Source organism: Ptychodera flava (genome assembly GCF_041260155.1).
Source record: "Ptychodera flava strain L36383 chromosome 3 unlocalized genomic scaffold, AS_Pfla_20210202 Scaffold_27__1_contigs__length_13241970_pilon, whole genome shotgun sequence".
NCBI lineage: Eukaryota > Metazoa > Hemichordata > Enteropneusta > Ptychoderidae > Ptychodera > Ptychodera flava.
This window is the reverse complement of record NW_027248281.1, coordinates 5,238,827-5,266,364: the sequence shown is the minus strand read 5'-3', so window position 1 is coordinate 5,266,364 and position 27,538 is coordinate 5,238,827. Positions and strand designations below refer to the sequence as shown.

Genomic DNA, 27,538 nt, shown 5'->3' with positions numbered 1-27,538 from the left:
AATCCCCTGGACTGCCTTGCTTTAAGTTGTACTCTGTTGTTACCGCTAGCGCTATTAGCCCTCACTACAGGTACGTGCTCGCATATTAAAATCCCAAGCACTCTTTCATTCTGCACCAATCTTCGTCACACATTCTTTTTTCTTCCGCTTCTCTGGTCTCTGGAACTTTGCTTTTGCTTGCAAATGCTTTCTAGTTTTTATTGATTTCATTCATCAAATTGCGGTCAACACAGTAAAGACACTTTTCCCTTAACCATTTGTATTTTTCAGAATTCGTTGCTGGTACTGCAGTGTAAATGGACCAGAAATTCAGAAAACAAGCTAAATCACTGCCTTTGAGAGTAATGTAAATTTCACATGAACCTTCTCAAGTCAAAGCTTTAAGAAGACATTTACGTCGCATGAAAAAACATTGGCATATACGGTAAAATAAATCGTATCCTAAATTAACAGACTTTTGTTTCTCTGTTTTATTCGAGAGCTTACTGCTCTGGGGTTAATTATGCCAACTTTTACAGGAATTTTGGCAGGAGAAAATGCACAAAAGTATGAGCAGTGAACCCATCAGGGTAGGTAGGTAAAATGAAGTCTCCATGGCAACATAAAACTACAACCAGCAAGGAATGATGGGAAAACTACAACTTTGACACAACCTTTGAGGCTTCAAAATGAGGAGTTAATATGGAGCATACAAAGTTTAAGTGCACAACTTTGTTTAACCGGGTTACAAGTGTGCAATACTTAACTTTCAACCAAGCTTTTAACAGTTTTATTTTAAGCTTGGCTGGCAAGCTTGCCAGACAAAGCTCCCACAAGCTTTGACTGAGTTTAAAGCCTTTTTTATCGCCAACCATGGTTGCAAGATTGGACACGAACCTTGAGCAAAGTTTGCCCCACACTGATATAAATTGTAAGGGCTATGTTAACAGTAATACACTGAAAAAAATATTTTCATTCTTCATTTTTTACTATGCTGGCAAAGTGGTAATATTGTAAACAAATTTTGTATTCTCTGAAAATTTTAACAGCATAATGTATGGAAAGTCGCTGAGCTGACATTTACCTATGGAGAATTGACACATTTTCGTGTACCCTTTAATTCTCAAAAGCTATTTTCATTTACACACATGCCAGGAAAATGTATACAGTTTCAATTGTACCATTCTTTTTGCCATTGCTTTTGTGCATGTCATGACTGTACACTGACCAAGACTCTCTTTGTTAGATCCAAGGTCAAGTGAGCAGACCTGTGCCTTTGCATTGTTATGTAAATAATGTCCTGCCTTTACAATGGGCTGTTTACATAATAGTATAGCCACGCATTATTCATTTGAACTTGAGGCTGGCAACAGTGTACATGGCTCTTATGAATAGTACTAAAGTTCAACTCCAAATTGCATGGAACATTAGGATCCAAGGTCCATTAGCAAGATTCTATAACAGTGTTATGGAGATGGGAGCTCACTAATATGTCACAACTGTAAGGATCGTCATTGCAGCATCAACTGAACTGACCTCTAAATTACGTAAGTTAAGATACACAACAGTTTAATTATGCACTTGGCTGAGGTAACAACTCAAAATTGCTGGAGAGGTAGGCCTTGCATTCATAAGTGTAGGTTGCTTTATATTTTGTAGTCCCTGTATGTTGCATTGGTTTCTGTTTTGATCAATTGTTAATCTTAATTTATTTAGAAACAAGTGATCATTGATGACACAGTCCCCACTTGTTAATGGGTACTTTGATTACAGGTCCTCAGAGAGGATAGAGTCCTCTTCATTAGGTCTGTGATAAAAATACTTTTGAATAAATTCGCTTGATACATGTCTGAGTTAAAGTTCAGGACATGAAAAAATCGTAATAAAATGGCCACATGGTGGCCATATTGGTTCGTATCACAAAACAAATCAATGTGCATATGTATGACATAGGTCAATGTCCTTGTACCAACTTTGATTAAAATCGGTTGAGATATGCCTGAGTTATGGCTTTGTACATGAAAAAATCATAACAAAATGGCCGCACAGCAGCCATATTGGATCGTATCAAAAAACGAATTTACGTGCATATGTATGACATTGGTCAATCTCCTTGTACCTACTTTCAATAAAATCGCTTGATACATGTCTGAGTTATGGTTCTGGACATGAAAAACATAATAAAATGGCCACACAGCGGCCATATTGGATCGTATCACAAAACAAATTGACGTGCATATGTATGACATAGGTCAATGTCCTTGTACCAAGTTTGAATAAAATCGGTTGAGATATGCCTGAGTTATGGCTCTGTACATGAAAAAATCGTAACAAAATGGCCACACGGCAGCCATATTTGATCGTATCACCAAAAAAATTAGAGTGCATATCTATGACATTGGTCAATGTCCTTGTATCAACTTTGAATAAAATCAGTTGAAACATGCCTGAGTTATTGCTCTGAATATGAAAAAATCGTAATAAAATGGCCGCCTGGCAGCCATATTGGATCGTATCACGAAACAAATCGACGTGCATCTGTATGACATATGAAGTAATCCTTGTACCAAGTTTGAATGAAATCGCTCCTGGCATCTCTGAGATATCTGCGTGAACGGACGGACGCACGGACGGACGCACGGACATGACCAAACCTATAAGTCCCCCCGGACGGTGTCCGTGGGGACTTATAAACTACATGTTTATAATTTACTTGTTTTGTAAGTTGACTTACTTTTTTGAGTTTTGCAGTAATTCATTATATTGGTACCTATAGCAATATCATAAGGGGGTTTCCTTACTTAACAAAAGTTTAAAGCATACTGTTATCATACTTTCTTAGAGACTGAACTTGTAAAAGGCCAACAAACTTCTGTAAAAGAGCGCAGAAATTAAATCTAGTTCTATAGAAATTGTACACAAAATTATGTAGAACGTGGTATAAATTCAATAAACTTCTACAGAAATTCTGTAGAATGTGTGTTGAATTTACGTAGAAATTCTGTAAAATTCCCTAGAAATGATACAGAAATTCTGTTGAATTTCTACAGAAAAAGGGGGCCAAAACTCCATTAAACTCCATTAATTTCCATACAGGTTCAGTAGAATTTCTGTAGAATTCAAATTAATTTTGTTATCAATTTCAATAGAATTTCTACAGAAAATTTTCGTATGGGTCTACCAGAGCAAATACCTCAATCGGAACATTCCTAGAGAAGTGACACAACCAAGGTGACCTTACGCTTGGATTGGTTCAAAGTCATTTGAAGTGTTTCAGCCAGCTTTTGATTGCATAGGGACACAGTGACCCATAGTAGGTCTGAATTGGGGACAAATTAAATTTTTTGGGGACATGTAATGTATTTCAATAAAACAACACAGTACAGTGTCATTATGTGTCATTATGACCTGGCACTATGTTTGGTGTTCAATAGGAATGTCAGGTGAGTGCATTAACGGTCAGTAGGCCAATGGTGTTGTGCAAAATTGTGCCAATATGAAACTTGCAGTATCATTAATTTTACTGCTACCACGTGGTATGCACATAAACTGTAGGGCTCCCCTAACTCACCAAGATGATTAGCCAACTCATTAGCCAATCAAAAATCTTGTAGCCACTGTGACATATTTTAGGCAGTTTATGATCTCAAGTGTGGCAACAACTTTCTTGGTATTCAGGCATTCTTCATTTTTCAAATCAAAATGTTTTGTATTTTACATTAAAGAAATATTTGTTCAGTTTTTATGCATTAATTATCTGTGTTTTTATGACATTAAAGTGATAGAAATATTTTTTCATTTCTGGTGGTAAACTTTTACCACCAGAAATAAAATTAGGTGGCAATTCTAAAAATCAGGTAGCAATGTGAAGTGTATATTACCAAAGATACAGAATATTTCTGTAGCATTCTGTCAGTGTTCACAGAATCACAACTTAAAGGGGAAGTTCACCAAGGATGATTTTTACATATGTGGAGCTCTGTGGTCATTTACCCCAGAAAAGCTATTTTCACCATTTATAACTCGCCCGATTTTCTACGAAATGATAAAAATAGTACAGGAAATGCCCATGTAATTTGAATCATGGGAAAAAAGCCCCAAGCTTGGAGCTTGCATCATGTGATATTGGAAGGGACCATCTTCGGATGGGTATGGCCCCCACATTGTCCACTCACGATACAGTAATACAGTAGTAAACAGCAACACAAAATCTGACAGTGGACAGTTTATTATAAGTAATTCACCGTTTATGCAAGGATACTCAGTATAAACAAAAGTTATGTAAATACGCACAGCCTGGTTTAAGCATGGTGAGTGGACAATGCCATACCCATGGGAAAATGGTGCCTTCCATATCACATGATGCAAGCTCCAAGCTTGGCGCTTTTTTCCCATGATTCAAATTACATGGGCAACTTCCTGTACTATTTCTATCGGTTTTTGTAAAAATCGGGCGAGTTATAAATGGTGAAAATAGCTTTTCTGGGGTAAATGACCACAGAGCTACCACATATGTAAAAATCATCCTTGGTGAACTTCCCCTTTAAGGTAAAGGGCGACGAATTCGGACGCGCACACGCTTTAGAATGTTTCTGCACAGATTTAACTCCAGCCTGCCGCAGATGGGTTACTTTGTAGAGCATGTATTTAACATTCCCTGTCATTGTTGAAATTGCGTTTTACCTAATTTTTTGACCCAGTCTCTCAGAAATGCATGTGACCTATAACCTTGTCATATTTTGACCCCCTAGGAAGCTGGTTTTTATTCAATATGAGCGAAAAATTAACATTTCTCTCCCATTTACATGGTGCACTTACCCATTCACCTGGAGATATTGTAAAAAGTAGCGCGATGACACCCTTTTATTAAAAGTGTAAACTAAATGGTATTATATCAGGATTTTATTCGCCAAGTTTGGTCAAAATGACACCATTCAAAGCGACAGGAAGAAAGTTCGAAAATTATGTAGTGATATAATTTCGATATCGTCATTTTGAAATCTATACTTATGTTAAAATTTCTTTACAAACATCATGAAAGCTATAAATACGATAGATATGAATCTTAAGTCTTGGTATTTATCAAAATTAACTCATTTGCTGAGCGTTTTATAATTGCTTTCTTTAGTTTAAGTGAATTATATCAGTTTTATTTATTTCTAACGACGCCATTTTAACGTCCGTTTCCATGGAAACGAGCATGGTGACCCCCATTTTTTATTTCACTTTTGCACTTGCACAACTTCCAAGAATATTTGTGCAAAATTTCAAGAAAATGGCACCACAACTTAATTTTGACGTTATTCGTAGTACTTCACCTTAATACATTTAAGCTACAAGCTCCTAATGTGGCAAATTTATGCAGTTTTAAGTCATGATGAAAATTTTGTGAGCCACACAGATAAAAATTTTCCATGCAGAAGAAAGCATTGGGTAGCATAGTGGCAATGTAGATACAATTATTGTGGTGTTTAAGGCCCTGGTGTTGTGTCATAGTTGTGATCAAGCAGGCTCAACAGCATCTTAAAGTGTATGTCCCGCATAAATTCAAAGTTAATTTTGCTTAAAATGAGCCATGCTATATGATTTTGCCACCCGACTTTATCAAATAAATGCATCACTCCAATGAAACGACGCGGTTAAATATTATTAAATGCAATGTGTTGTGCGACTTTGAAGTTAGCTGCCATTCGGGTCGTTTCGGAATTCGCGGGCATTGCCACCGGAAATGACGTAACTATTAGAATGTACGAGTGAGTGTGTTCACCTCGGCCATAGCGAATGCTTAACCGCTGTGGCTTCAACATGGTGAGAACTTACGCCTTTGGTGGCTGAAGTAACTGCAGCCATTGTCAGTTTATTGCATTTTAGGATGATGTAGTAGCCGCATTTGACAAAATTACAAGAAAGGGTCGGAAAAGAGGCATTCAGACAAGCGTTTTCTGCGGTGCACATTTTCGAGTGCCGTGACTTAGAATAAACAGATGCCAGATGTACGGTAAGATAGACTTTAATTCGATTATGTAATCGCAATGCCGTACCAGTACGACCATTGTCACCAGAAAGCTTCGCGTGTATCATCATCAACTGTGGACAAGAGCGAGAACAGCAGCAAGACTGCGACAGGTTGCCCAAAACATGTCAAGGATGCGGGGGCCGCGGAGAAGTATGGCCGTGTTTACATCCCCCAAGACTGATCGCCGATTCAGATGCTTTACGAAAGTGATTGTAAATAAATAAATGAATACAAGGACTAGATCTCATGCATGTGTGACTCTATAATTAGTAACGTTAGGAGATATCTAATTTTATATTCCTAAAAAGTTTACGTAGTGATTGACTGACTCTTTGCGAGATGAACGATAGGTTGTGTATAATACAGCACGGCGCTGCCAGTAACAGTGACACAACGTGTAGCAAAGAAGTTTATACTGTTGACGAAGCAGTCGCGTTGTCGTCATCTGTTCCCTTCTGCTCGACTAAGTCTCCCCTAAAATATTTTAGCTTCTTTGAGAATTTCGCAGTCATGAAACAATGAACACTGTGCTTTATATCGCTGACACTTAATCAAGAAAAAAAACTGCGGAAGCGTAGCTGATCTTTCCGTCACAGAAATGGCCGGCTAGCGGCTGAGCCGCCCGGCCTCGAGTGCCAGTGTGACCGATATTTACATCATTTCAATTTTAATTTATCTCTTCCCGAGAATTTGGCTAGACATGTCTTTACGGTCACATATTTTTAAAAGTGCCAATGTTCATGTGAGGTTTTATAACGCCAAACTGAAGATTTTGCGGCGAGAATACTACCTTTGGTGTTTATGCTAACATACGTGACCCTCAGCCTGTTCCACTTCCCGCTGTTGATGATAGGAAAGATGTGTGTTATGAACGGTGGACAATTTTTAACTTGATCTCTACTACATTTATCTACAAGCGTCATGGTGTAATTCAAATTTTTATATACAGATTTTCAAGAGGCAATTTGTGTTGAGAAGTAATAATAAGGTGGGATGGCAACTCCAGACATATTTATATTTTGTTAGCTTGCGGTTGTGTGTACAGTAGTGCACTGGTGTGTTTGACTGTGGTCACGGTGGGCTTGTCACTGATGCGACGGTCAACAAGAGCTCCGCTCTTGTTCTCGTTTAGGTTAAGGTTCCGACTGTTAAAATTTGCAGGCCTGTAAATTCTGAACAGCTTTGTCATATCTTCTGTGACGATGATATTCTCAGTTGCACTGCTTTCACTCATGAAATTATCACTATCTCCATAGTCAATGCACGAAGTCACCATCACCCATTCTATTAGTGACGTCACAGCTACTTGCGCCAAAACGGGGCGAGCTCGGCAATTTCCGGAAAATGTCGCCGTGATGGAAATAGAAAAGTGCAACTTTTCCTGTGTTTTCGTCGAAATAAATCATAAACACTGTCTTTTACCTTTTGGCAGTTTCTAATTTCTGCCAGCCTACACCATATACACAGTATTTCTAATGTACTGAATGCTGGATGATGCAGAGCAAGACACAGAAGAGTCAATGTATATATTTTGAGCATTGGTATTGTTTATTATCCACTATTCATGAAAATACATGTCTTAAAGTGCACTAAATCTAAAACTATGGAAGTCCATCAAACAAATGTGTGTACACTGTAGCAATGCTTGACTTCCAGCAACTAGTTGCAGGTAAGATCTCGTTTTTTTTCAAAGTAACTGGACTTCCAGCATTGTAGCGTTCAATGCGTGCCTTCCGCAAGTGATACTGGAAGTGCAACATGAGCATTAAGTGGCAGGAACACCATAAGTATCACCATTTACTGTGTCCCAATACTAGAAGTCAAATTTTCCAACAGGTACATGCAAGTTTCTGGCTGTATTCACAATTACTGGAAGTTCAACTTTCTAATGTTCAAGCTTGAATGTTCCTGTAAGAGAATATCTGTGCAATGAATTTGGAAGTCCAACATTCTAATGTGACAGTGTCAATCTTCAATGTTCATGTAAGAGAATATCAGATCTGTGCAATGAAATTTGGAAGTCCAACGTTTTAATGTGTAAATCTTGAATGTTCCTGTAAGAGAGTATCTGTGCAACACATTTTGGAAGTCCAACATTCAATGTGTAGATCTTGAATGTTCCTGTAAGAGAGTATCTGTGCAACGCATTTTGGAAGTCCAACATTCTAATGTGTAGATCTTGAATGTTCCTGTAAGAGAGTATCTGTGCAACACATTTTGGAAGTCCAACATTCTAATGTGTAAATCTTGAATGTTCCTGTAAGAGAGTATCTGTGCAACGCATTTTGGAAGTCCAACATTCTAATGTGTAAATCTTAAATGTTCAAGTAAGAGAGTATCTGTGAAACGAATTTTGGAAGTCCAACATTCTAATGTGTAAATCTTGAATGTTCCTGTAAGAGAGTATCTGTGCAACACATTTTGGAAGTCCAACATTCTAATGTGTAAATCTTGAATGTTCCTGTAAGAGAGTATCTGTGCAACACATTTTGGAAGTCCAACATTCTAATGTGTAGATCTTGAATGTTCCTGTAAGAGAGTATCTGTGCAACACATTTTGGAAGTCCAACATTCTAATGTGTAGATCTTGAATGTTCCTGTAAGAGAATATCAATGCGATAGAATTTGGAAGTTCAGCATTTGAATTTAAACCAATAAAATCACATAGAATTAGACACATATTTTGAAACTTTTAAAAATCTATTTCAACTATCGGTTGGTAAGAACCTTCAAAATCTGTAGCTTGTTTTGTACTCACTGTGTATAATTATGCCTTTCAAGTATTTGAAGATCTTGTGTGTCTTAACTACATTGATTGACATCATTCTTTGAGCATAAACAAAATGCATTATGTGCATGAAGCCTATTCAAGTATATCAAGAGGAGGGGTGAGCGGCGACCAGTGTGTCATCATTTTTTTAAAACCCTGACAGCGGGAGAAGGTATGAAGGTAAGATTCTCAGATGTGATTTTGTGAGAGAAAAAAGCCGAATGTATTGGGTTGTAATGGGTAATTAAAAAACATGCTTTGGAAAGTAAAAATTTCTGCCACTCTACTACTGAATTTTAATACTGTATGCACTGCCTGCATCTCAGCGTATTTTTCTGATTTTATGAGCTAAATCTGCATGCATTTTCAAGTCTTGATTCAATGACATTGTTGCCAGTATCATTCTAACTGGCATATCTATGTAGCATTGACCTCTTTCCACACTTCATCTCGATCTCTGTAAGCATGTCCCAATGCCCCATACATTAACAACCCAAGGGAAATTTTTTTGCGGATACACTGCCAACCACTATAAATAAAGGAATCCTCAAGATTAAAGTCTGATTTTTTAAATGACTTGCAGAGTAATAATTTGCCTTCTTTCAATCTCATGGAGACTTCATCTGTTGGAAGGGTTAGAACATCCTCAAACTCAAAACGATCTGAAATCCAAAAAGAAATACCGTGGTAAGCCTTTTTGTACAGACTAGAAATAGTGACAATTGAGATGTAGATGACAAGAGACCAACTGTAGGACACAACATGTTATCAATGTGACAGCTGATATTTTGGATCAAAACAGTTAACATATTTTATATTAAACCTTTAATTATTAAATTTTCTATAATTTCACTTTTTTGACTTTGTCCTTTGACCTTTCACATACTTAATTTCTGTGGTGGTGAATGGTAGAGTCCATGTTCATGTTCACAAAATATTGCCCTCATTTGGGTGAACTATACATAAAGTAATTATTCAGTGGAAAGTTTCAGTGAAAATTACATGTCTATTTGTCTGCTTTCCTATGAGACTGACTTACTTTAGAAGATAACAGTAAAAGTCCTTTTGTTGTTATTGCGTGATTTTAAGTTCCATATCTTATATTACCTTGTTCTTTGTTTCTGACATTAACAGATGCTGAGTCCCCTTCAACACTTTCTGTGATAAGCAGACATCAAACTTGTCATCGAACTATCTTGGTATGTTAAGTCAAGCAATTATTTTCCTTACTCAGACAGATTACATATATTCCTTCTACAATATTTTAAGATTTTGTTTCCTTTACCAAAAAACCCCAAAATTTCTAGATATTATAACTTCAAAAGTTTAACACTGAAAGTCTGTCATCTGAGGATTCTACTGACAATACTTGAATGCAAGTAAAAAGGAGCCTAATTATTGTGGTTTCAATCACATAAAGTCAAGATTTCTTATTTTTTCACTTTTTGATGGAAATGAAAATATTTATCAGCCAACGTCAATAACTTATTTGTGTAGAATAAGGCCATCTTTCTTCAACCTGTTGCCATCTTAGAAACTTACAAAGCACATTGGCAGAGTTTCAATTTACACTAGGTAGACCTCCCAATTTTATACCCCTTAATGCCTTATGTCTGCAGTAACCATGAGAATAATTAACATAAATTATCACCTTGTTCTTTTTTGGTCATTTTCAGATGATGACTCTATCAGCAACCACTAGAAGGAACACAAATATTAAAAATTGTACGAACAAGTATTCCATGGTTAAGGGGTATGTACTTGCCAAAAATTACATAGAACTTTGATGCCATTTCTGTCAAAGAAACATTTATGATCATGTAGTGACTTGCTATGGATGTGGGTGTCCTTGATGATTCTGGTGATTTTAGTGGATTTTTTGACTGTTTATGTGTGTCCTTTTCTGTTTTATTTTGTTGGTCCTGAGGTGTTTTTGACACTGCAGAAAGTGCAGAAAATTAGCAGTTAATATTAAGTGGTACTGGATATTTGAATAACATTTTCACATATATTCTGTTACTGTTTTTTTTCAAATTACATGAAAATCTGAAATTCACTAAGTCACCTATTTCATGTGTTTTACATAGTGTATTAAAATGAAGAACAAAACTCATCCTTGCATTTCTCAGCTTTCTTTTCTATATCGCTCATTGCTTCAATACTTACTTTTGAGTTAAAAAAGATGAACTACTCAACAATAAGCGTAATGACAGAGACATGCATATCCAGCATTTAGGTGGGGTGCTCTTACAATGCAATAAATAAAAGATTCTTGGCCAAGGCCATACTGTCAGACCAAAGATAGTCGTTTTAGTTTTTGTCAAGAGAGCTCATACATGTATAAAGGTATAAACGACTCCCCTCCATTGCACAAGCACTGGATGTGGCTAGTTGATCAGTAGTCTGAAATGGCACCGCCATTCAATATCAGGCTGCATTAGATAAAACTATATTTTACACAAGTACACCAGCCCACATGCAAAAACAGGCTATTCAAATATTCACAAGCAAAAAAGGGAGATCAGTTGCTCTGTTTGACAAATTACCTTTCATATATCTGTCAAGAGGAACGAATTCCTTTCCCACACTAATTTCACCACGTCCAGACATCTCATCTTTTCCAAGTGACTGCCATTCAAGGTCAACCCTGAAAAAGCAAACAAGTGAGGTGATGAGCTATGGGCGGGTTGAGTCAGCAGTTTTGATACATTTCCCTTTGAACTCTCGGCAAACAGTTGTCCCTTCCATCAATCCAGGCTTCCCTGATAATCGCTGGAAACTTTGTCAGCAATTTATTCATTGATAGGCTACTCATGGACCATCGTTCACACAGATAGACTATGTCACACTTAATTAAAACATCCCAAAGGAAATACGTTTGTAAACACAAGATTTGTTTGAAAATGTCATGTTATGTAATCATCCTGATCTACATTTGAGATAACTTTCAACAATTTTAACGGAAGATGACGTGTAGCTTTACTGCAGCGATGATACAGCTTTTTACTACTGGGGCTCACGCCACTTAATTGATGGCTGATACGCTCATTTCTTGCATCATGTCGGATAAAAAATCCCCCCACTGCCACCGGAATAACCTTTGATTTAAAATGCATCTTTAACGGATTTTTTTCCAAAAGGTCAACTTCCGGTCAGAGGAGGCAAAATATGTGAAAGACGTTAAATACCGCTGGCAATTTGATCAGTAGGCGCTAATAGCACTGCCACTTAGTCTTGTTTGATATCACAGTCTACCAATTTTGAGTTCAGTCTGCCGCACCTCGTCTGCCGGTAATTTCTCAAAACGTCAACACTTGAGGTTGGAAACATTCAAGGCCCTGCCTATTATTATATGAATATCAGAAGTTTATTCAGGTTGGAGATGACTGTATTGAAACAGGTGATTGACTGAGACGACATGTCGTGTAAAATACTGATTGTGAACAAACTATGGTATATTAGTAAGTTTATATCTTGAAAATAAGGGAGAGATCGCTAAGATAAAATGGAAATAGCAAACTGTTATCTTGTTTACAATTTTCATAATTACAAGCTAGAAGACTCCTATGTTCAAATCACTTGTTGAGTTTCAAGACAAAAATTCAGTATGCGATCTTTCTGTACGCAATCACTTAGTTCTAAAGAGAATAAATCATGTATAGATAAAACCAAAACGGAGCATTGTTTTACTTCATCATCTGTCAAGTCAGGCTTCGAATTTTTTTTTCTCAAACTTATTAGCCGTGGGAGAAGTCTTCATTTTTACTTGCCCGAGAGGAAAAATTACTTGCCCTCAATTTCAAATAATTGTACCAGTAATTTGTAATAGATAGCAGGAGTTACATGCATGTTAAAGTGAAGCCAAAGAGGGAAAAAACAGATCCAAACATGAACTACATCTTGTTGGACTACAAATAAATCTGAAATGCAGCAGAACGTGAGAATACTTTTGTCTTTTCTATAGATTTTGGCCATTTCAAAACATCTTTGATTTTGGAATTTTTCCACAACCTTATCGAAATTATAATCCTTACATAAGAGTGTGTGCCTTTGAAATTTTCTCCATTAAATAATGTATTTAATTTGCAATGAGCATAGCTGGCTGCTGCTCTTTATTAATTATAAGCTGAGTCTGTGATAAAAAAAAACTGCTCACGCATACCTATACCTGTTTACAACATGTTTGCTCCCTGAGCACAGCCGTCTTTCAAAGTTTTATTTTGATACATGCATTTGTGAAGAAAGCAGATTCAAGTTTCGTTTACGATACTCTTCAGTGCAGACTTCCCCTCGACAGTTGTTTTTTGTATTTGACAGCCGATCCCTAACAACCAAGGTCACGTAATTTGAAACTGTCTGCATCTCGCCAACCACATGCGTTAACTGGAGTGCACTAGGCAGCCTCCTTGGTCCACTGAGCCCATTCCGACTACGATGCAAGCCTGTACTTTTTCAATCGGGGTTGATTAATGGGTTTAACAGTAAGTATTGCCGAGAACCATGGCCCCGAATAAGTTGGCATTCATTTACCAAGCACATGGTGCAATTACACTATCGAGTGAAGCCGATCTTCATAGACTTGTACAAAGAAATAGGCAACCACTATAAAGAGCATACCACATAGAAAACAGGGGGTTCACTACGCGTACGTCAGAGAGCATGTCGTAAATTTCTATTTTACAGACCTTTTTGTTTACAACAGCAAGAACTATCATTTTGCGATGTCGGGCCGATTTTGAAGGGTTTTCAAAAAACAACTTTTGAGACTTGAAGGACTTACAATGACCTCCACGCATGTACAGCCCTAATAAAATACGTTTGAAGCTTCAATTGTCCAGAGCTAGTATTATGTATAGCCCTGCGTACCGTGCTGTGTGTGTGGTGGGGGCCGTGTAACGCCCGAAACACACAGCACGGTACGCAGGGCTAGTATTATGTACTCCTAAACCAATTTCCGTTCACATCATGCGACCAACTTGAAGTAGGTGGATTCCTAAATAAATACTTTTGGCTAAAAACATGGATCGGACAGAGTAAATTTGTTACGGAAACACGAACAGTTATAACACTCCATACGTTGAAGATGAGTTAGATAAAAGTCCATAAAAGTAAATTGTGATTTTGTTCCTTGCTACTCACGTTTGTCGGCGTTCCGCGGTATTCTATCTCGTCTTCACTAACTCACATGTTACTCGCATACCCTTGATAGCCTTGACTGTGTGACTCCGAGTTGTTGAGCAAAGTTTTCCTTTGAATCATTCTCGATGTCTATAAATCCACTGTGACGGTGCCTAACTTTTGCTAGAGACCATGTCTAGATGTCTTAGAACGTTCGGAAATTTTGAATGACTTGTACAGTTACTTGGTCACATGCTCATTTCTTATCTATCCATGGCCACCCTCTACCGCCAACCGCAGCGTACGTAATTTTGGGGATTATCCAATCACCGACGTACATTAATTTGGCGCTTTATCTCAAATAACGGTGTTCAGGAAGACAAACACAGTAGGGATTAGACCATGAGTTGTCGTTGCTCCGACATTACAGCTATGCCAAGAAGGAAAGTTACTCCGCCAGAGCTTCTAACTTCGAAGATTAATACAGCCGTGGCAGAAACATGTAAGTGTGAGAATGATTGTGTTGAGGTGCTGTCGAGGGGCATACTCCTTGAATATCGGCAAAGACTACATGTTCTTACGCAGGGACCAGCGAGACATACGAAACTGATAGACATGTACAAACTTTCAAATTCTTCTAGCGATTTTGGTGAAGAGAAAGGTCAACAGAGGAATATTTGCTGGCACATAGGCCTATTTGGAATTATTTGTCACAACTCATCAGTATCTTCACGTCTGTCATAAACATTTTAAGTTTGTTTCCCACGTTAACGAAGAGGGATTAGAGTACCCTGTTTTTACCAAAAGTTTGGTATTGATATAAGTCAAGTGACATTGCAGTCGTTAAATTCAATTTTCGGCATTCAAAAGATGTCAACGCCAGTCATTATAAACATCTTTGTTGCCACTAAGTGAAAATTCGAAATTTTAGTATGGTAGAATTCAGAAGCAAGGCACTGTAGATAAAAAGGGAAATTCCTTTCGATGAGGATAGAAATTAATCGCCCGTTAGATATACCAGTATACGGAGACTACTTTTGACGGAGTATTCTGTGCCGTGTAATAGACATTTGAACATTCATAAGATCGGGAGAAATCACCGTTTGGTTTAGGCCGTGATACTTTTCAGTATAGTCTTGACCAAACTGGAATGCAATCTGGGACACCAAATGGCATCGTTTCACAGCACGAATCTACGGGAATGAAATTATCTGCAAGACAGCTATTTGAGTTACAATTACACAGCATGTTATTTTAAACAGCAGTTTGTCTCATGATTGTCTTGTTGGTCGTTGAAGATGAACTGTGTCTTTATCCATATAACGATAATAAGTGCGTTTACATGTCGTGATGTTGTTACGAATTGTTTTACACGTGCGTAAAAGTAAAAGTCTACGATAACGCCATATACATGTAAAATGAAACTGACGCGCTGCGATCGGAGCAACCGTTTTTGGTTTTCTTTTTTTTTATAAAAGACAGCACGCAGCGGGTGTCCGAGGCGTGAGAACAGCCTTACCATAAGGTCAAAGTGCGTGCGCTGATTATATTTCGCGATCTGCACCTCATTGATTATAGAGTCAACGTTGACGGCTTAGTAATCTTCGCTGCTGTGAGACTTGAGAGTTCCTCAAAATTAATGTCGATGCTAAGTGATTTTCTTTTGATCATCAATAATTATTGTAAATTGAGGGTCTACCCTTTCGCTGAGCACTAAAACTAATTTTGAACGCGTTAGCTCTTAGAGCATTTTGGTATAGATCCGTTGTCGTCAGGAATGCGGGTTTGGGCCAGTGTACAGGTCATGAATAAATATAAAAGGAAAGAGCGGTCGTGTAGAAAAATGATCATTATGTCAAGCCTCATTTACATTTTGAAAAACCGTCAGAGTTTATGTCGATGTCTGCAGTTTTTTCTAAAAGACTTTCCTCTAAAAGGTGTAATTTTGCCTGAACAGATCGGTGCTCGAGTCTGCCTTACTGAGGGAACTTGAAGTAGAAGGGCACTTTGGTAAACTCTAAACTGACAGTTAAAAGTCACGGAGGTGTAGGGTTAGAAAGGGTCATCGACATATCCGCTAGTCCACACACACAGTGGCTGCGCTTCCGACCGAGGCAATATTACTAGCGCAAATGACAAGTTATATTACGTAATGGTTTGAGTAAGCAATACGTCACCTATTAGCATTAACGGTCACCTACTTGAACTTATCGAATTAGATCCTAGGGTTTGTGATTGCATAAGCTGTTGTGCATAGAGGACACCAGATGCGAGGAGGTCACCCTCCCGCAACTTCCGTGGTGCGATATTTGATTTTTTTAGGACTGTTCTATTCTCCATCCTATTGTTTTGTCAACGAGCTTCCTGTTCCTGCCCCGGCTGTTTGTAACTCATCTTTACTAAATTTTACCTCTAAAGGGACAGTGATTTTACTTTATTACGAATGCATGCCAGAGTCATTACAACATGTACATTTGGAGACGATTTACATTTGTACACTTTTCAGGCAGAAACGCAATTCAAAAGAAAGGCATGACCAGTGTATGGCGAATTTTGTGTAGTTCGGGCAAGTGAAATCAATATTCTCCCCGTCAGACGGGCAAGTGGGGTTGAAGTTGGTGTATTCACTGATTCAGAGTACTCTACTAAGATCTGCACAATTTCAGTTTGAAAATGCGTTCGGAAGTCCTGAATTGCCTCGTAAAACCCATGATGAACATCGGTCTGGAAAATTGTTTCCATTACATCTCGAAATATATTCCTCCGTTGTAAAATGCCACATACTTTCTGACGTACGCGGAGAGGGAACGCACTGTTTCTACGTGTCCCGTAAAGTGGTTTGCCGTTTACCCACGATTGGAGTGTCATTTGCTCTGCCGACTTCACTTGATACCGTTAAATCGTGTGCAGGTTGGCTTCACTTGATAGTGTAACTGCACCTTGTGCTTGTTTGATGACTGTACCGCGGATCTAATCTGTTAATTAACCATAAAACTTGAATTGCAAGCTTGCAATTCTCACTTCAAAATACGACGTGCCGACCTCTCTTGAAACTCATTCCAACAATGCATTATATTATCTAATTTTCTTCGTTTGAGCAGTGTGCGAAGTTCGAGGAAATCTTTGTCGAAGCGGCCACTTACAATTTTGCGTCGTTGACAGGAAATAAGACAGTACATACTTCTGTTGCCGGTGTAAACTCTACACATTGCAGACCGCGGGAAATTGTGTATACTGTGATTCATAATTTTGACAATGCGTAGAAGTGTTATTTGCCGTTCCGAACTGCTGCAATACACAACGGTCGGACCATGACACGAGCGCAGTAGCCTTCAACTTTTTGAATGACCCCCATACATTCCTCCACCGTCTCTCCACCCACCGGTCTGGAAACAGCTCCTGTTTCTTTGTTCCGATGCGCGTTACGGGTAAACATATCAATTACAAAAAATCCGTGAATTTCTGACACCTTAAAGGTGACAAGTACGTGAATTTGCATGAAAAATATGCTAATTGACCAAAATGACCAGAATGCACTGCGCTATTCACTACAGCGATTTTGCTGAATAAACTTGTCGATATTGTAACACAAACGTTTCGATATTGAGGTGGGGGCCTCAAGGTTCTTTCACATTTTTATACACAAAAATTGATTTCTTTTCAAAGCTGTTGCGTACTCTTTTGGCCTCAAAAATAGATTGAGCCATGGATGTAACAAGGAATCGCCGCTAGACAACTGTACGCGACTGTACCCCTAAGTCTTAAAACGGATAAACAAAGACACAAACAAAATCACTATCCCAAAAATCATCGTTTCGGACGAAAAAACATCAAAATAAGTGTCTCACCATTCGTAAAATATCATAAATTTAATGTTCAATGACTGATATATGCTGAGTGGATGGAGGGACGGTGATTCCTCCAACCCCAGGATGAAACTAACGACCGCTCCCTAAACATCTGTTTATGGGGTATCACGTGACTGAGAACTGAAGAGTACCTGAGCAAATATCATCTTGAGTGAGATTTAATTTCTGAAAACCTGTTGAAATCTTTGGAATGGTAGTCGTACTGAACCTTAGGATATGTGGCAGCAATCTTGTATGTCCAAAGGTTAATTTGCTCAACCAGTGGATCTGGAGATTGTATTACATAACCGATAAATCTCTTGACAAATGTTAGGGTTTGGCGGTTTGGTCAGAACATGGATGTAAAAATCCATGGTTGGAAGTATACAGCACACTCTTTAATGTTTCACCAAATAGTTTTGTCGTGGAGATAAAAAAGTACTTGTGCACAGGAAAATTGTTTTTCCCACACAAAAAGGTAGAGGTCAACCAAAACCGTGACAAATACAAAAGTAAATCAACGTAATACATCAATCTTTCCCAATTATTCATATCTCAGCTAAGAATCTAGACACTTCATCATTGACAGCTCTGAAAAGTTTAAAGATATTGCCAATGCATTAGGTCATACTTGGTCATTTATAGGACCTTTCAAGTGGGCTAACATAAAACTTGCTTTATTGATACAGGTTAACCTGGAGCAAAGTCTGTTTGGTAATATCAGAGCAAACATATTGCCATAGCAAATCACACATTTCCTGGGGTATAAGACATGCAGTCAGTCACCATGGGCATTCCACCACTGCAGTAGAGGGTTGACAGGTAATGTTGCTGAAAAATTATACCCTACCAGGTGGGTATAATTTTTCAGCAACATTGTACTTTATTTCTTAGTTGTCAATCTTAGCATTCAGTGTAGACTTGGTTCAAGTCTGTGAATTTCAAAAACAAACTTTTGTAATAGTTTCACTTGTGTCTCTCGTATTTCACACAAACCTATTTGGAATTGAGCAGCCCAGGCCTCAAGCCTGGTTTTCCTTGTTACCTTTGAGTCTGCGCAGTAGTGAGTTAGTTTCTGCTGATGTTGAGTTAGCTCCTCCCAAAATGCCAAATACGATGATGTCACCTTATGAATAATAAATTAGTCAATACAAACGTCATCTCATCAATAATTTATAGCACTGCAGATCGTGCAAGAAAGCAAAGTCTGTGATTCCGGGAGAAACTCCCCTGCATAGCGTTCACCCCACTCACAGTACGTTTTACATGAAAACAGACCACGAATCATTGTGTTAACCCCACTCAAACATTCACAAATCACAGACTTGAACCAAGTCTACATTCAGTGTTCAGAGCATGTATTAATTCACTATATAAATACATGCACTCTCTACTACCTCCATGATGATAAATGGCAACCTTGTTGTACTGTGTAAAGTTATGATAGCTACATAATCTTTACTACTTCCTTACCTTTTTATGGTGAGTGTAGGTTGTTCTGAGTTTCCTCATCTTTTCTTGTACAGACAAAATGGAGATAGTTCAGCTAAGCAAGCAAAGTACCAACTGGTATCTTGGTGAGTTATCTTCTTACAGTCACGGAAAGCCAGCACGTAAGCCAGGAAACAACACGATAGCTATTCTCTGACTTCTCACAAGGAAAAGGGAGGTCAGCAGGTGTGTAATACATGTGATTTTATGCTCTGTATTACAAGGCTGCAGTAATTAGTAAATCCAACAATGAATAACTTGATTAGGCTTCACTAGGAACAATGAGGAACATCACCCCCAGCCTACCTACGGCTACCCGTGATAGGTATGAATGCAAAAGGTTAGGGTATAATGTGCAACATATGAATTAAAAAAGCCATTGGAAACTGCATTTTTCAGGGGCCTGTATGTGTTACCCTTTCAAAAACTTATTTTCATAGAAAGGTTCACTATTTCAGCATCTGCATGTTTAATTACAGTTCACTTTGAATACTTTGAGGTAACAATTAACAAAGACGAGTACAACCAAACTGTTGTTTGTTGACCACTCCTGCAAGATGATGGTGTGCTGTTAGAGTTGCAATTCAAGTTGGAAACATGGCTATTTTTTATTTCGCACTTGAAGAAGACAAGGCATTAGGCAAAGTTGTGTCTCGCACAAATGGGATCACAATGTTGATAATAGTGTTTATCAACCAATAACATGAGCAAATAAATTGAGATGTATATGTTTTTTTTACTACACAGACAGTCAGTGTGTTACACAGATTCTGAAGCTTGACTCTATAAAGCAGGCTACCTGGCAATGCTGCTACAATATTTGAAAGATTAAAAGGATAGAGCAAGGAAAACAATTTACCATGATACTTACCATTGCAATGACATGACAAAGTGAAAAATCACAGATAACCTCTTTTCTTGTTTAAAGGTTGGCATCTTACAACCGATATGTTCTAATGATGGATTCATTGTAAACACTGTCGTTCAGACAGTCCGTGCATCTGTTTTGATTAGGTTTATTTCATTCTGCATATATTCTCTTACAGGAACATTCAAGACTTACACAATAGAATGTTGGACTTCCAATTTATGTTGCGCAGGTATACTCTAAGTGGAACATTCAAGACTTGAACATCAGAATGTTGGACTTCCAGTAATTTTGAATACACCCAGCAACTCACATGCATCCGTTAGGATACTGGACTTCTAAAATTGTGATACAGTGAATGGTGGTATTAAATATTTCTTTCACAGGCATCATTATGGCATTACACTACTGTGCTGGACTTCCAGTGACTTTGAAGAACAAACAACTTGCCTGATAAGTGGCTGGAAGTCCAGCATTGATAGAATGAATATGCATATATTTGATGGGCGTCCAGGCTATGATGTTGGGATGTTGGACTTCCAAAATGTTGATACAGTAAATGTGGTATTGACAGCATTCTTGCCCTTATGTGCTAATATTGTACTTCCAGTATTGCTTGCTTCCAGTATTTGTGAATACATGACTAGAATGTTGAACTTCCAGTATTTGTGAATACATGACTAGAATGTTGAAATTCCAGTATTTGTGAATACATGACTAGAATGTTGAACTTCCAGTATTTGTGAATACATCCAGCAGCTTACAGGAACATGTAAGACTCACACACAAAATTGTCAATTGGACTGCCAGTTATTGTGAATACACCTAGAAATGTGCATGTACCTGTAAGAAAATTGGACTTCTAATATTTTGACAGTGAATGGTGATACTCAAGGTGTTCTTTCACCATGATGCTTTGATATTGCACTTCCAATATTTTTTTTACAGGGCATTGTTTTAAGCGACATTATGGCACTGATCAATACTGCGCAGAATTTCCAGTCGCCTTGGAACAACCAACTTGGCTGGAAGTCCAGCATTGATACGGGAGACATGCATATGTCCATTGAATATTCTATGTTTGGATTTTGGACTTCCAAAATGTTGCTAATGTTGTACTTCCAGTACTGCTTGCATAAGGCATTGCTGTACAGCAATTTGATACAGCAATTTGAATTACATGTTGACAACTTAAAAACACTGCGGCCCAAAAGTATGCCTCAGTGTACGGTATTCCGCGAAGCGTTATTTCTATGGAACAGCGTTTTCAGCCAGTCGCTATTGACAACGACGAACATTGTATCAATCTATTTTCAAAAGATTATCGATCGAAAATCTGTTTGGGTGCCGCTCGTGCCGGGCGCTCGTGTGTTGAGGTCACGTCATAAACATTTCCACAATTACCCGTATATTGACTTATACACTGTAACATCAAGGTATCCGTTGGTTTCCTGTACTGAAAGTATATCGACGACATTTTTTCAGTTTTGGTGATAGTTTTACGTACGTTTCAGCACATTTTGGCGCACTTTGGCGTAGTTTGGCGCCATTGTGAACGGGGAACTACAGGCGAGTGAGTGAGACAACAATGTAACAATTTCAGACAAAAGAATATCGATCGATAACGCTCACTGCACGATTACAGTGGAGACTCTGTGCCGGTTCGCCTCTGTTCTGTGTTATTTTTGCAGTTTACTGGAATTTTCATAGTTGGTATTCGCCAAAATTTGGTGTAAATTACAACAACCTGACAGGTATTTGGTCTGTACAATTTAAGAGACGCTAACCGATTAAAATGTGTCAATATAAGACCCTGATTCTGCATATGCAAACGCCGTGAGATCGCCATTTTATTGAGGGCAAGAGCAAAAATTCAGCGATCGAAAAAATAAAATGCAACTAAAACATGTTTCGTCCAGAAATTCAAAAACTAAAACGACAGGAATTTTGTATATAAATCAAAGAAACACTGTGCCACTTTTCACTATCATTGGTTCAGAATTGAGAAATTTGAACGAGCGAGAGTTGTACGGTCTGTTCAGTACATTAAACGCCATTGTTTTCTATGGGAAATCGAGCTGATTAGACACATCGTAAAATGAAAAATACATCTGAAAAAACCGTTGGTTTAACTTTTTCATTTGCTGTTATTTTTTATATATTTGGTATGACAGATATCATGAAGGGTAACTAAAACTCTATGGTTTTATTTTTTTGAGTTTCCCTCTTATTTTTATGAAATGACGAGTTGAAGATCGTTTTGCTGTTGACTTGTTTTTACGTAATTTTGCATATGGCTGTTATAGCTTACGTATTTTTGGAATTCCCATGTGAAATTCTTCCCAAATATTATAATTGTAAGGGCAGCATATACGGGAAATAGGACCTGTTACTCTTTCATTAATATTTAGCTGTGCAGCAAGGAAATACGGCGAAATTTTCAACATGACGCGGGAGGTGAAATTTACTCTGTGAACGCGCACTCCACGTATGTGTGGCGAAAATTCGGGACGCTAATACCGTACAAAATGGGGCGCCTTTGGGCCGTAGTGAAATACTGAACTTACCGGATAGGGGGACTGGAAGTCCAGCATATGTCATGCAGTGAACACATGTTTGATGGACTTCCATAATTTTAGACTAGTGCACTTAAAGACATGTATTTTCATGAATAGTGGATAATAAACAATACTAATACTCAAAATATATACATTGACTCTTCTGTGTCTTGCTCTGCATCATCCAGCATTCAGTACATTAGAAATACTGTGTATATGGTGTAGGCTGGCAGAAATTAGAAACTGCCAAAAGGTAAAAGACAGTGTTCATAATACAACCGTCTAAAACCGCTCAAATAAGCTTCAGTTTGTGTGTAAATGTTTGTTTTATTAATACCAATTTCATTGACAACCAGAACTATAGTATATGCCCCAAGTCAAACGAAAAGTCTCAAAATGTGGCAGGACTCACACTTTAAGCATAAGTATTTTTCTTGAGACAAAAATGGTTTGGCCAAACCCAAATCCTGTAAAACAATACACAATATTGATATTGTTCATTTAATTTCCCAATGTTTTAGAGTAATCATTGTTTCAAAGATTATGATAAAATTTTTAGCCCAGAAATATTTTCATTTATATTTTGATATCATCAAGAAATGTCTAGTGATGTTTACTATTATATCATTAAACTGGTGGAATCTGCAGAAATATTAAAATCATTCAGAATCACACCATTTCTTGTATAAGTTATAGCAGTTTGGACAATTTTAATAGCTCTACTTTTGAATTGTTGCTTTGATGTTAAGTTACCATGCAAAATTGCAGCTCTCAAATGTGAAGATTTGAAAATGAATATGCTTACTGCAAGTACTGTTGACAATTTCCTTTGCCATGACTCTTAATAAAGTATAATTTAAAACTGACAGTCAAGCTAATTGCCATTTAAATTGGAAGGTACCAAGAAATTTCCTTCTAACATAAGATTGTACCTATTGGCCCTCCCTAGGTGGTTGCTTTTGAACCATAATTGTGTACTTAAGGGGTCTTCATTCATGACATCACATGAGATGACCCAGATTTGACCTTCCAGAAAACCTCAGTTTTTCTCCTTTTCAATTGTAAAATGACTCTGTTTGTGAAAGTTTCCGTAGAAATTATGGTTTTTACTATCAAAGTGAGTAGCTGCAGACCAAATTTCGATGCAAGCAATGTAGGTAAAACTTTGACTCAAGGACGACCGGTACGCGGGACTCACACAGGCAAAACCAAGCCTCAGTGTATTCATGGACGTTGCGTCCGTGATGTATTGTAGTATCGAACAGCAACAATGTTTGTTTTACGTACCAGGGAATTTGTAACTTTGTAGAAAGGAGAGTAAACTGTTTCAATACATTGCAACTTTGTAGGAAGGAGGGTAAACTGTTTCAACATCTTACAACATTTTATTGTTAGCCGTAGTTTTCTGTCCAGGAGGCACTGTCTAAAAATTCAATAGCCACTAAAATATGGCCTACTCAGATTGCGTCATGGTGACCCACAACGGTTATTTTATCGGGACAAAACAAAAAAAATTGCGTCAAATGTCGCACTGCTGGCTGAAACACTGCGGTTGATCACAAGCTGATTCCACTTCAACATTTCACAAGCGTACATAGTGTGAACATTGGCAAGAATATGCATCTCCCGCTTTGGGCCCACATGTTTCTGAACCATCGACTTAGCTATTGTTTGGAGTTCAGAGAAGGTGTCTATAATCGCAACACATTCATCAACTTTCAGTTTTTGCCACCTCACCTCTGCTTCAGCATTTTTTAGGGCCAAATCAACGACATTGAAAGATTTCTCCTGGCGCAGCCATTTTGTTGCTATGCAGAACAAAGTAATGGCGACCGATCAATGAGGGCGCTGCACTGAACAGTTTGAAGGCCATTTTGCCCATAGTGACCCAAGAGAGTGTTCGAAAGTAAAGTTGATGAGACTGGCAAGTACGAGTAAATCATCAAAGATGTTCGCTGCAGTGTTCTTTTGCCGATGACTGTCTATGGACACGCTTGCCGATTGTGTCAGTACACATACATCCACATCAGTGGCGTATCAGCCAGAAAAGTACACCAAAAGGTAAGACTTCAAGGTTTCGTAAACACAGGAACTTTTATTTCAAATCAAGAAAATATCCACTACAGTGATTAAATAAAAGGGTCTCTACAATCCGCATAAAGTCAGCAAAAATAACAAAGTTCATCTCGTACACTTCATACATTTGTATTATAGATAGATTACTCTCACGTTCGTGTTTTCTGTACTCTGCGATTGAGAGTCCCGAACATTCTTGATGCACCCACTCATTGCATTCATCGCACTGTATCCATGCTTTGCCACTCACATACAAATCACCACACCATACAACACATCCTCTGTACTTTCACTCTTCTTGTTCTTGATTGCCTTTCCTTTACCCTTTCCTTTGCCTGTCCCCTTTCCCTTGCCAGTCCCCTTTCTATCTTGTACGGTACGTTTTGATTGAGTGTCTGCAGGTGATTGTGTCGCACATACATTTACACCGTTTTCCTTCTGAATTTCAATTCTATATGCACAAGCTTGATTTTGATTTTACCAATTTATTGAGAAGTGTCTTCCTGAACTCATTATTCTCGATTCCGAAATACCTCTGAATTATGTTGTTGTATAACGCAACAACGATCTCCCCAGATCCCTCATCTCCAAATAGATTTTTCCACACTTGTTGTAAACATTCATCGTTGAGCAACATATTTTCTACCTTTTGGACGACGTTGCCACCAAAAATGTTGACGGCTTCAACACTTTCTAAAAGAACTCTGCGTTTTTCCGATTCAAAACTGGAATGGTTGGGATGCCAGAATACCCAGGAAGGGGGGGGGGGGGAGAGGTTTCACAAGATGTAAACAAAAGAATTGATGGAATCCTGGAGCAACTCAACGTCTTGTGCTGGGCCAGCAAGTCATGGGATCACAAAAAATCGAAGGCAGAATCGTTCATGTGCTGGAGGGACCGTTGTAAATTTTGCCGTCTTATTTTACTGTCTCTCCCAAACTTAACTTGTCAGAGGAGAGTTCCAGTAGCTCATCTTCGGAAGCCTCTAGCAAGCTCAGCATATCCAATATTGATTTGCTATGCTCATATTTCGCACGATCACGATAAATGTTTCTTTTGATTTTGTTAATTTCAGAAAATTTAGCCTTTCCAATACATCTACCACCAAGATAATGTAATTTACCCAACCCACTGGATGACACATTGAACTCAGACCGGTCGTTTTGCCCCAACTTCTCTAATTGTGCCTCAACAAATCTGTCTTCGAAGTATTTGAAGACACTTGCCCTGAGACCATCTTCTATATTCATGACGGCACCATACTCATCACTGTTCGGTTCATGTCCAAGAAGATCACAAACAGCTTGTCTAAAATTGTCAAGTCACTTCGAATAACACAATTTAACTGAATACATATAATACAACGTTGCCCGTAACAACTGGTGATGTCTCTGTGAGAAAATCCGTTTGCATCGACTGCTGACAAAAAAATATAAACTTTTAGTCTTTATCCTTGGAAGAAGCGGTAAGTTTGTTCAGCAACATTGTCAGGCAGGGTATTGCACTTAATTATGTGTTGTCTCTGTACTTTTATCATTTTTGTAACCCTGAAACATAGTTGTGTCACTGCACATTTTGCTCTCTGGTATGTATAAGTCAATGTCCTACCTACTTGCAATCCCTCTTAAACATAATATTCAATTCGTTTCTTAATTTGATGATTGAGAACCAATGTCAAAGCAACCATGAGTCCAACTGACTGAGTAATTCATAGCGATGCGGAGATTATCTAGGAAGAAGTGTTGCAACGTCCAGCTTTGGTCATCTGTTTACATTCATACTTCTTTAAAACCACTACGTGTTTCCTTTAATATTTAGAGAAACTCCGAATTTTTCCTTTTGGACTCAAAGCCCCAGTATTTGTAACTTTTAACAATTTTTTTCATATTTTTTATTAAAATGACATCCTCAGTATGTGAAAGTAGACCATAATTAATACTGAATCACATGGTTTGCATGCCAGCCCGCCTCACGATTAACAGTACAAGGAGTAAAAATAGCGTCAATGACACTGTAGCTCCATCCTGGACTATTTAGTGTTTGTCTCTGGTCAGATATTTGAACATGTGTGAAAGGGATAAAGTGCATGAAGTGAAAATACGTAAATGAAATGTACTGGAGACAGTGAAATATGTTTAATGTAATTACTCAGAATATAAAATGGAAAAAATACAGAATGAGATATATCGAATACTGTGATACAACCATTAACTCAACAAGTCATTTACAATGACATAGTCCCCACTTGTAATAGGAGTGTTAGTCTTGATGGGGCAGGAAAATATGGTCATTAAGAAGTATCACTGGAGTGTATATGTTGAGATCTATGGGCACATAGGTCATGTCGTTGTTCCCAATTTGAAACACATGAGGCATGTCTAAGTTATGGTTCTAAATCGGGAAAAAAGATCAGACCTCTAGCAGTATTGGCCAGCCAAGAAATACATATGTGCATTATAAATGAGGTACAAGATGTGACATCTTAAGGTCTAATATCCTATCAAAATTGGAGGGTATAGAACTTGTGGTTACTGAAATATGCATATATATGTATAATCAAGGTCAAAGGTCATCGAGGTCACATGACATTTTGAAAAAAAAATTATATTGCTAATTAATCCCTATATGCCAAAAAATCAGATCTCTAGCTCTATTCGCTTGCCCAGAATTAGATGTGTACATAATTAATGAGGTAAAGCGTGTGTTGTCATAAGGTCTCCCATCCTACTAAATACAAAGGACATAGCACTTGTGGTTACTTATTTATTGACATAAACATATATTTTAGGTAAAAGGTCATCGAGGTCACATGAC

General features: G+C 38.0%; 1 protein-coding gene and 2 long non-coding RNA genes across 11 annotated transcripts in view; 2 read left to right on the top strand and 1 right to left on the bottom strand.

The window, feature by feature from the left end:
- The first annotated feature begins 1,338 nt into the window (after nt 1-1,338).
- The window catches only part of LOC139126476 (uncharacterized), a 90,023-nt gene continuing 63,823 nt past the window's right edge, over nt 1,339-27,538 (top strand). Inside the window, exon 1 of the long non-coding RNA XR_011550588.1 lies at nt 1,339-1,526. This is a non-coding gene — a long non-coding RNA (uncharacterized lncRNA). The remainder of the gene's footprint in view (nt 1,527-27,538) is intronic.
- LOC139126512 (uncharacterized) lies at nt 9,279-14,043 on the bottom strand. Its single transcript, XR_011550616.1, has 3 exons — nt 13,905-14,043; nt 11,312-11,412; nt 9,279-9,427 (listed from the first exon to the last, which is right to left on the bottom strand). It is a non-coding gene; the product is annotated as an uncharacterized lncRNA (long non-coding RNA).
- LOC139126511 (uncharacterized) lies at nt 9,315-21,963 on the top strand. 9 transcript variants are annotated; one of them, XM_070692565.1, is made up of 5 exons: nt 9,315-9,452; nt 9,900-9,964; nt 10,442-10,518; nt 19,258-19,308; nt 20,269-21,963. In XM_070692565.1, exons 1-5 carry the CDS (start codon nt 9,338-9,340, stop codon nt 20,351-20,353), a joined length of 393 nt encoding a protein of 130 aa, XP_070548666.1. In that variant the 5' UTR covers nt 9,315-9,337; the 3' UTR covers nt 20,354-21,963. The 9 variants fall into 9 exon arrangements, 1 of the variants encoding a protein (XP_070548666.1); XR_011550609.1 differs by having other exon boundaries at nt 9,379-9,964; nt 19,258-19,408; XR_011550613.1 differs by lacking the exons at nt 9,315-9,452; nt 9,900-9,964; nt 10,442-10,518 and adding exons at nt 14,216-14,385; nt 18,421-18,553 and having other exon boundaries at nt 19,258-19,408; nt 20,477-21,963.